We start from the raw sequence: 11,115 nt of genomic DNA, 5'->3' as shown, positions 1-11,115 counted from the left end.
CACTAACTAGTGGCAATAGCTAGCTCTAAACCAAGAACTCGTGAAAGTGCAAATGATATGGTACATGAAGATCAAGTTCAAAAAGTTAAGGATGACCGGATATTCGATGGCTAGCGATCATGTCGAAGAATCCGTGGAAGCCATAGTGGAAGAGAATGTTTAGGTTCTTGTAGCTGAAGGTTTGCTACATCGGGCATAGGATAAATTTTTTTTGCCCTTGGTAAAATTAAGCAAGATTTTCAAAAAGAGGGTACATATTTGATCCGTAAGTTTTTAAGTTGTACTTATTTAAATCCATTTACATTTCTATTCTAATAAATTGTTATGTTTATGATCATATAATATGCTAATTTGTTAAGGTAAAATATATAATAATTTGTTAGGACTATTTATATTATTATTTCATATATTCCCCCCGTCGTGTGTAGATATGTCCAAATATAGAAAAAAATAAAAAAATGCTTAATGAGACGGAAGGAGTTCTTCACAGTTCACATGGCCTCAAGTTTTTGGCCTTTTCGTTAAAATAAAAAAAATTGTTAAGTAAGTTGTGTATAATCTCACATGTGCCAAAAAATTATCAATTATTGATGGAAAAATTTGTCAAAACATGTTGATAAAAAATTGTATTTTAGAAGAAATTCATGCGGCTAATTCAACAATGAAAAGATGTCAATCGGATATAAAATTTGTGAGATAATTTTTTTTGGAAGTTTAAGAATTGAAATAACTTATTTGCATACGAGCGCCTTGCATTTTGGTCCTTGATAAAAAAATTATGGCTTCAAAAGATTTATTTTTTCCTTGCACAATTAATTAGTTGGAACGTACCAACTAGGCCTAGTCGAATATATGCAGCCGTTGTCCTCGGCCGATGACATGTAAACACACTCTAGCTTGTCATCCTTCACGTCGTAGCAGTACGCAGCGCCGCTGCCCACATTAGCCAAGAAGTCATCGTGAAAATAAATCCGCGTTCCCCTACCGTCGTGAGCGTCTCTGAAGGTATTGTGGTAGCAATCCAAGAATAACTCGTGGCTGCCACCAATGTTGTCCCCGTTCACCTTGCGCCAGGCATGTTGCCTGCCATCATCTTGCCCAGACCCGGACGATAGCTCAAATATGTCGAAGCCCTCAGGCTCGGCTGACTTCACGCGTATTTTGACCAAAAGCACCTTGCTCGGCAATGCAACGAGGCGGAGACAATGGAACTCGTCTAGAGCATAATCGAAAATTTTGCAGCTAACGTTGGGCGTTGCCGGAGGCACATCGACCTGGTAGAGGAGATGGAGTGTGGTGGCATCGAACACTAACGTGACGCCTTTATCGTCCAAGGCGAGCATCTTGCCCTCGAAGTAGGCGAAGTCGGTGAAGCTTAAATATTCTGAATTGGGATTAGCTATCTTCGTCCATGCCGCGTCTCCGGGTCGGCAGAAAACCATCCCCGTGTTCCCCTGCAGCATATGATACATGATGATCACCATGCCCTCCGTGCTTGCTGCTAGAGTACCAGGAGGAACATGGATGGCGAAGTTGAAGACATCCGATAAGCTGAGGTGGGTGTCCAAGAATAAATGATACCAAAGATACTTGATCTTGATCTTGAGGTTGTGCCGCCGATACCAGCCATCTTGGGACGTAGTCTCACTGTAATCCTCGGTAGAAGGCACATCTTGATCTGTGGAGCACTCATCGTCGTGTGTAGCAGGCGCTTCTTCATCAGTGGAGTGCTCTTCAGGTTCTCCGCACTCACTGATCTCCTCCGGACAAGGCGCTTCTTGTTGTGCGGAGCACTCATCGTTGTCATCGGGATGGCCGCATGCACTGGAACCGTCAAAGGAAGGCGTTTCTTGATCTTGATCGACAGAATCATCCCCGCATGAATCCTCGTCGGAAACATGGGCTTCTTCACGATCAGATTCAGGGGCATGCTCGTAGTCCAGATTCTCGATCTCGGACGTGAAGCTGTTGCGGACGGTGTTCAGGTTGGGCAGCACAGCCATGGCGCCCGTGGGAAGATGCTTGAGGTGGCATGAGACGTCGCGAGCATCGATTATTATAGACCAGCCACGCGACAAGGGGAATAGCAGCGCGTACTTCGAACCGCCTAGCGGCTCGGAGCCGTTCTGAGGGACAGGAAGCAGGAGACGCGGCGCCGCCGCTCGTGTCACGGCGGATCGCCATGTCCGGCAAACAGAGCGAAACGTGTCGAGCCCAGTGACGGCATCGCGGCTTCTCTGTGCAATGGGTTCCAGGAGATCGAAGGGGAGCTTCAGCCAGTCGGGTTGTTCCGCGGCCATCGTCGTGCTGCTACTGCTAGGTACGGGGAGCACTTTGAAACGACTGGAATTTATAGACGTAATAGGTATAGCACAGCAGAGGCAAAAACATGGAATATATTTGTAGCTAAATCACAACGTTCTCATAGTCCAAATACGAAACGATGCTCATGGGGCCACGATCAGCACACAGTGCGCGACGGAGTCCGTGCCGGATCATGCCACCGCATGTCGTGGACGTCGCCGATCGGACTCCCAGGTCCCAACTCGACTCGAACGCAGGCTCCACGTAGGGCTCGGTCCACCTCATGTATATAAATGTACGCGACCGGTCGGTAACACATCGATCTCTCTAACGAAGCCAACCGAAAAAGAGAAACACGCTCGTGTCGGAACCGATCAAGAAGAAGATGCAGATCTTCGTGAAGACCCTGACGGGAAAGACCATCACGCTGGAGGTGGAGAGCAGCGACACCATCGACAACGTCAAGGCAAAGATCCAGGATAAGGAGGGTATCCCGCCGGACCAGCAGCGGCTCATCTTCGCCGGCAAGCAGCTCGAGGACGGCCGCACCCTCGCTGACTACAACGTGCAGAAGGAGTCCACGCTGCACCTCGTGCTCCGCCTACGCGGGGGCACCACCATCAAGGTCAAGACCCTTACCGGCAAGGAGATTGAGATCGACATCGAGCCGACGGACACGGTGGACAGGATCAAGGAGCGTGTCGAGGAGAAGGAGGGCATCCCGCCGGTGCAGCAGAGGCTCATCTTCGGCGGCAAGCAGATGGCCGATGACAAGACGGCCAAGGACTACAATATCAGGGGCGGCGATGTGCTCCACCTCGTCCTCGCACTCAGGGGTGGTGGCTACTAGAGGGTAGTTTTGTTACGATGGTACTAGTATGATTTTGTAAATTTACAGAATTGTTTTTCTATTGATGCATACTCTGGGCACTATGTCCGTCATTGATGTGCCTACTATCTCTCTACTGTACGTTTGTCTTGTACAAATCCAAGAGTTGTTTATTTAGAACTCTTCTTTTATCGAATTGTGGAGCACCTACGGCCCTTGCGTCAAGAGGTTTCCACACACTCCTATCCTCGGGTTCCGAGCCGCCGCTGCGAAGCCCTTCCCACCTCCGCCCGCCCGCGTCGCTCCTCTCCTCCCGCGACGCTCTGGCCATCGATGTCGCTCCCCGTGGGAGACAGGAGGGCGGCCAAGACCTAGCTTGTCCTGACCCCCTCCTCCGCCCTCCCCAACCGCAGCCATCGGCGTAGGCCGCCGGGCAAAGCCCCGTGCAGTGTTGGCGGCGGCGGATCTGCCCCTAAACGCGCGTTGATCTAGAGGGGGGACGGGGGCGATGATCCTTGGTCGACAGTGGTTCCGGCGGCGGCCAAGCTCCTCGGGCGGCGCAACGTTGAGCTGCGTGCTGGTGATGGCATCACTGTTTGGTGACGGGGTGGCGAGGCGGCGCTTGGTGGTGCCCTCCCAGCCCAGATTCGAGCCCTTTGGGCCCCATCTAGGGCTAGGTGGGCCTGGCCCGAACGCAGCTGGGCTACTTCCGGTGGGCAGGGGAGGTGGCTGGAGCCTGGACTGGTTAGGGCCCTAAACCCAAGTACATCATGAATGGACATTGCCGTGGATACCTCACGTCACTAGGTGCAGCATCGACTCCTTCTGCACACTGTAGTCTGTGAGAATGTGGCCATCCTGGAGCTGCTTCCCGGTGAAGATGGGTTGTTGCTGGTCAGGCCTTGACGTTGTTGACAGTGTCTCTGCTCTCGACATCTAGCGTGATGGTCTTGCCCGTCAGGGTCTTCACGAAGATCTGCATCTTCTCCCGATTGGTCATCGGCTTGCTATTTGCGGTGACAAACATGCAGGAGAAAACTTTGTGGTGTACGCGTTTTCGCTTTGGCTGCTTTGGAAATTATTGATGAGTTCTGTTGCCATGGTCACATTTAAGGGATCTTTTGATTCATGCGTTTTGTGTAGGAATTGTGTAGAATTTGGATGCTTTTCTACGCTGTTTTGATTCATAGGAACATATCCTATGATAAATTTTTATAGAAGAATGCTATAGTGTAAATTTTATAGGAAAAAATGTTAGAACTTAGGCCATACATCATGAAAAATTTCCTTGCTACACAATTAAAAACACTTCATCTTCCCTTTTTACGCATTCTTTTCCTTATCGGGGTATCTAAGGAAATTGGAAAGTTTTTTAATGAGGCGGCTTGTTTGCGTAACATATTATGTTTCAAAAAAAAAAACACTTCATCTTCCTAGATTTATGTAAAACGAGGCATTTTAATCCTATGTGTATTTCCTATTTCTATATTTTTTCATATTCCATGAATGGACCTTATATACGTGGGTGGACCTTACGTGAAGCTTGTGTTCGTGTCGATCGGGTTGGGAGTCTCCATATGCTAGGCCATGATCCGGCACGGACTAGGTCGCGCACTACAACGTTTCCAGTCCGTACAGAACATGAACTCGTCTTCGCCGCTGTGACCTTTTTTTAAGAGTTGGATGTAGCCTGCCTGAAAAATAGCTTACAAAGATCGATGAACAAGCAAACCAAAGATTACAAAGAAAACAACCTGTCATCAAGGCCATCATCTCAAGGAAGAACCAGAGCGGAGGAGAAGCAACGTCGTGAAGCTCGCCACCGGGAATCCTGCCACCGTCAAGTCCTGGCGCATCGCAGCCAAAATGTCATCCGCCTCCACCTCCGAAGAAGGTCCCAACCTTCTCCCCCTGGATCATAGCTAGGGTGCCGGTTCGTCGGCAGGTGGAGCGGCTCTCCCTAGAGCATGCATGAGCACCAGGGGCATCATACCAAGGACCAGAACAAGACACAACCACCGCACGGGAAAGAGCACCAGCCTCGCTGCCGATTGATGCGTGTAGTTGACACGTCCGTTGGGAACCCCAAGAGGAAGGTGTGATGCGCACAGTAGCAAGTTTCTCTCAGTAAGAAATCAAGGTTTAATCGAACCAGTAGGAGTCAAGAAGCACGTTGAAGGTTGATGGCGGAGGAGTGTAGTGCGTCGCAACACCAGGGATTCCGGCGCCAACGTGGAACCTGCACAACACAACCAAAGTACTTTGCCCCAACGAAACAGTGAGGTTGTCAATCTCACCGGCTTGCTTTAACAAAGGATTAGATGTATAGTGTGGATGTTGATTGTTTGCAGAAAACAGTAGAACAAGTATTGCAGTAGATTGTATTCGATGTAAAAGAATGGACCGGGGTCCACAGTTCACTAGAGGTGTCTCTCTCATAAGATAAATAGCATGTTGGGTGAACAAATTACAGTTGGGCAATTGAAAAATAGAGAGGGCATGACCATGCACATACATGATATAATGAGTATAGTTAGATTTAATTGGGCATTACGACAAAGTACATAGACCGCTATCCAGCATGCATCTATGCCTAAAAGTCCACCTTCAAGTTATCATCCGAACCCCTTCCAGTATTAAGTTGCAAACAATAGACAATTGCATTAAGTATGGTGCGTAATGTAATCAATAACTACATCCTCGGACATAGCATCAATGTTTTATCCCTAGTGGCAACAGCAGATCCACAACCTTAGAACTTTCTGTCACTGTCCCAGTTTAATGGAGGCATGAACCCACTATCGAGCATAAATACTCCCTCTTGGAGTTAAGAGTAACTTGGTCAGAGCCTCTACTAATAACGGAGAGCATGCAAGATCATAAACAACACATAGGTAATAGATTGATAATCAACATAACATAATATTCTCTATCCATCGGATCCCAACAAACACAACATATAGCATTACAAATAGATGATCTTGATCATGTTAGGCAGCTCACAAGATCCGACAATGAAGCACATAAGGAGAAGACGACCATCTAGCTACTGCTATGGACCCATAGTCCAGGGGTGAACTACTCACTCATCACTCCGGAGGCGACCATGGCGGTGAAGAGTCCTCCGGGAGATGATTCCCCTCTCCGGCAGGGTGCCGGAGGCGATCTCCCGAATCCCCCGAGATGGGATTGGCGGCGGCGGCGTCTCTGGAAGGTTTTCCGTATCGTGGCTCTCGGTACTGGGGGTTTCGCGACGAAGACTATATGTAGGCGGAAGGGCGGAGTCGGGAGAGTCACAGGGGGCCCACAAGCTAGGGCCGCGCGGGCCCCCCCTGGGCCGCGCCGCCCTAGTGTGGCGGTGCCCCGTGGCCCCACTTCGTCTTCTCTTCGGTCTTCTGGAAGCTTCGTGGCAAAATAGGGCCCTGGGCGTTGATTTCGTCCAATTCCGAGAATATTTCCTTACTAGGATTTCTGAAACCAAAAACAGGAGAAAACGACAGAATCGGCTCTTCGGCATCTCGTTAATAGGTTAGTGCCGGAAAATGCATAAATATGACATAAAGTATGCATAAAACATGTAGATATCATCAATAATGTGGCATGGAACATAAGAAATTATCGATACGTCGGAGACGTATCAGCATCCCCAAGCTTAGTTCTCGCTCGTCCCGAGCGTGTAAACGATAACAAAGATAATTTCTGGAGTGACATGCCATCATAACCTTGATCATACTATTGTAAGCATATGTAATGAATGCAGCGATCAAAACAATGGTAATGACATGAGTAAACAAATGAATCATAAAGCAAAGACTTTTCATGAATAGTACTTTCAAGACAAGCATCAATAAGTTTTGCATAAGAGTTAACTCATAAAGCAATAAATCAAAGTAAAGGTATTGAAGCAACACAAAGGAAGATTAAGTTTCAGCGGTTGCTTTCAACTTATAACATGTATATCTCATGGATATTGTCAATGTAAAGTAATATAACAAGTGCAATATGCAAGTATGTAGGAATCAATGCACAGTTCACACAAGTGTTTGCTTCTTGAGGTGGAGAGAGATAGGTGAACTGACTCAACAATAAAAGTAAAAGAAGGGGGCCCTTCGCAGAGGGAAGCATTGATTGCTATATTTGTGCTAGAGCTTTGGTTTTGAAAACAAGAAACAATTTTGTCAACGGTAGTAATAAAGCATATGTATCATGTAAATTATATCTTACAAGTTGCAAGCCTCATGCATAGTATACTAATAGTGCCCGCACCTTGTCCTAATTAGCTTGGATTACCGGGATTATCATCGCAATACACATGTTTTAACCAAGTGTCACAAAGGGGTACCTCTATGCCTCCTGTACAAAGGTCTATGCAGAAAGCTCGCATTGGATTTCTCGCTTTTGATTATTCTCAACTTAGACATCCATACCGGGACAACATAGACAACAGATAATGGACTCCTCTTTAATGCATAAGCATGTAGCAACAATTAATGTTCTCATATGAGATTGAGGATATATGTCCAAAACTGAAACTTCCACCATGGATCATGGCTTTAGTTAGCGGCCCAATGTTCTTCTCTAACATTATGCATGCTCTAACCATTAAATGAGTGGTAAATCTCCCTTACTTCGGACAAGACGGACATGCATAGCAACTCACATGATATTCAACAAAGAGTAGTTGATGGCGTCCCCAGGAACATGGTTATCGCACAACAAACAACTTAATAAGAGATAAAGTGCATAAGTACATATTCAATACCACAATAGTTTTTAAGCTATTTGTCCCATGAGCTATATATTGCAAAGGTAAAGAATGGAAATTTTTAATGTAGCACTCAAGCAATTTACTTTGGAATGGCGGAGAAATACCATGTAGTAGGTAGGTATGGTGGACACAAATGGCATAGTGGTTGGCTCAAGGATTTTGGATGCATGAGAAGTATTCCCTCTCGATACAAGGTTTACGCTAGCAAGGTTATTTGAAACAAACACAAGGATGAACCGGTGCAGCAAAACTCACATAAAAGACATATTGTAAACATTATAAGACTCTACACCGTCTTCCTTGTTGTTCAAACTCAATACTAGAAATTATCTAGACTTTAGAGAGACCAATTATGCAAACCAAATTTTAGCAAGATCTATGTATTTCTTCATTAATAGGTGCAAAGTATATGATGCAAGAGCTTAAACATGAGCACAACAATTGCCAAGTATCAAATTATTCAAGACATTTTAGAATTACTACATGTAGCATTTCCCGATTCCAACCATATAACAATTTAACGAAGAAGATTCAACCTTCGCCATGAATACTATGAGTAAAGCCTAAGGACATATTTGTCCATATGCAACAGCTGAGCGTGTCTCTCTCCCACACAATGAATGCTAGGCTCCATTTTATTCAAACAAAAACAAAAACAAAAACAAACCGACGCTCCAAGCAAAGCACATAAGATGTGATGGAATAAAAATATAGTTTCGTGGGAGGAACTCCGATAATGTTGTCGATGAAGAAGGGGATGCCTTGGGCATCCCCAAGCTTAGACGCTTGAGTCTTCTTAAAATATGCAGGGGTGAACCACCGGGGCATCCCCAAGCTTAGAGCTTTCACTCTCCTTGATCATATCGTATCATCTCCCTCTCTTGATCCTTGAAAACTTCCTCCACACCAAACTCAAAACAACTCATTAGAGGGTTAGTGCACAATCAAAATTTTCATGTTCAGAGGTGACATAATCATTCTTAACACTTCTGGACAATGCACAAAGCTACTGAAAGTCAATGGAATAGAAAAATCCATCAAGCATAGCAAAACAGGCAATGCGAAATAAAAGGCAGAATCTGTCAAAACAGAACAGTTCGTAAAGACGAATTTTATTGAGGCACCAGACTTGCTCAGATGAAAATTCTCATATTGAATGAAAGTTGCGTACATATCTGAGGATCACTCACGTAAATTGGCATAATTTTCTGAGTTACCTACAGAGAATTAGGCTCAGATTCGTGACAGCAAAGAAATCTGTTTCTGCGCAGTAATCCAAATCTAGTATGAACCTTACTATCAAAGACTTTACTTGGCACAACAATGTACAAAACTAAGATAAGGAGAGGTTGCTACAGTAGTAACAACTTCCAAGACTCAAATATAAAATAAAAGTACTGTAGTAAAAACATGGGTTGTCTCCCATAAGCGCTTTCTTTAACGCCTTTCGCCTAGGCGCGTAAAGTGTATATCAAGTATTATCAAGAGATGATGCATCGACAACTGGGGTTTGGAGTTTTCTCAACCATGCATAGTATTTAGGATACATAGGTTTCAGCGGCTCCCTTTTCATTAGTCTTGGGCTTGCTACTCTCATCAAACAAATTTTCAGGAACAAGCCAAGCATAATTATCATCTAGAGCTTCATGCATCGCTAGGAGCTTACATGGTATTGGTGCTTTAATCTCCCCACCATCATTAACACTATTAGTGTACTTAATTCTATCCATATCCATTTTTTCAAGTGTTCTTTTAAAATCGGTGATCGTACCAAGCCTCTCATGCTTACTAAAAACTTTTCTAGCTTCTTTAGCTATATCCGCAAATTCTCGCACTAAGACTTTTAGAACAAAATCTCTCTTCTCTCCCCGCTCCATATCAGAAAGTGTAAGAAACATGTGTTGTATCATGGGGTTGAGACTAATAAATGTAGCTTCCATCATGCGTACCAAACAAACAGAGGCATCTCATAAGTAGGGACAGCTTTTGCAAGGGGTATATCTTTAAGATCTTCATGCATACTAACATGGGTGAAAAATTCTTCTATATTATCTCTTCCAATTATAGACCCTTGTCCCACAGTGTATATCTTTTACAAGTAAAATTAAAAGGAAACATGTTGAAATAAGTAAAGCAAATGCAAGTAACTAATTTTTGTGTGTTTTTGATATAGAGTGCAAAACAGTAAATAAAGTAAAGCTAGCAACTAATTTTTTTTGTGTTTTGATATAATGCAGCAAACAAGAAAGTAAATAAAAGAAAGCAAGACAAAAACAAAGTAAAGAGATTGGATTGTGGAGACTCTCCTTGCAGCGTGTCTTGATCTCCCCGGCAACGGCGCCGTAAATTTGCTTGATGCGTGTAGTTGACACGTCCGTTGGGAACCCCAAGAGGAAGGTGTGATACGCACGTAGCAAGTTTCCTCGCAAGAAACCAAGGTTTAATCGAACCAGTTGGAGTCAAGAAGCACGTTGAAGGTTGATGGCGGAGGAGTGTAGTGCGGCGCAACACCGTGGATTCCGGCACCAACGTGGAACCCGCACAACACAACCAAAGTACTTTGCCCCAACGAAACAAGCTGAGGTTGTCAATCTCACCGGCTTGTCGTAACAAAGGATTAGATGTATAGTGTGGATGATGATTGTTTGCAGAAAACAGTAGAACAAGTATTGCAGTAGATTGTATTCGATGTAAAAGAATGGACCGGGTCCATAGTTCACTAGAGGTGTCTCTCCCATAAGATAAATAGCATGTTGGGTGAACAAATTACAGTTGTGCAATTGACAAATAGAGAGGGCATGACCATGCACATACATGATATAATGAGTATAGTGAGATTTAATTGGGCATTACTGACAAAGTACATAGACCGCTATCCAAGCATGCATCTATGCCTAAAAAGTCCACCTTCAGGTTATCATCCGAACCCCTTCCAAGCATTAAGTTGCAAACAATAGACAATTGCATTAAGTATGGTGCGTAATGTAATCAATAACTACATCCTCGGACATAGCATCAATGTTTTATCCCTAGTGGCAACAGCACATCCACAACCTTAGAACTTTCTGTCACTGTCCCAGATTTAATGGAGGCATGAACCCACTATCGAGCATAAATACTCCCTCTTGGAGTTAACAGTAAAAACTTGGCCAGAGCCTCTGAAAGGATCGTTTGCCGCACCTAGAGGGGGGGGGGGGCTGAATAGGTGCTAACC

At 44.9% G+C, this 11,115-nt stretch overlaps 2 protein-coding genes across 2 annotated transcripts in view; one reads left to right on the top strand and one right to left on the bottom strand.

The window, feature by feature from the left end:
* Positions 1-2,689: 2,689 nt before the first annotated feature.
* Positions 2,690-3,154, top strand: LOC124649935 (ubiquitin-NEDD8-like protein RUB2). Its single transcript, XM_047189505.1, has one exon. The coding sequence runs from the start codon at positions 2,690-2,692 to the stop codon at positions 3,152-3,154; it is 465 nt and encodes a 154-aa protein (XP_047045461.1).
* An 874-nt stretch (positions 3,155-4,028) lies between these two features.
* LOC124706129 (ubiquitin-NEDD8-like protein RUB2) overlaps positions 4,029-11,115 on the bottom strand; it is a 39,982-nt gene continuing 32,895 nt past the window's right edge. Inside the window, exon 3 of the mRNA XM_047237790.1 lies at positions 4,029-4,115. Coding sequence (XP_047093746.1) covers positions 4,029-4,115 — 87 coding nt within the window. The remainder of the gene's footprint in view (positions 4,116-11,115) is intronic.

This window comes from Lolium rigidum, chromosome 4 (assembly GCF_022539505.1).
Source record: "Lolium rigidum isolate FL_2022 chromosome 4, APGP_CSIRO_Lrig_0.1, whole genome shotgun sequence".
NCBI classification, from domain to species: domain Eukaryota; kingdom Viridiplantae; phylum Streptophyta; class Magnoliopsida; order Poales; family Poaceae; genus Lolium; species Lolium rigidum.
The sequence above is the reverse complement of the archived record's forward strand: the minus strand, read 5'-3'. Positions and strand labels throughout refer to the sequence as shown.

Excerpts from the sequence above, each read along its gene's own strand:
- LOC124649935 (XM_047189505.1), top strand. The coding sequence starts at position 2,690 with ATGCAGATCTTCGTGAAGACCCTGACGGGAAAGACCATCACGCTGGAG.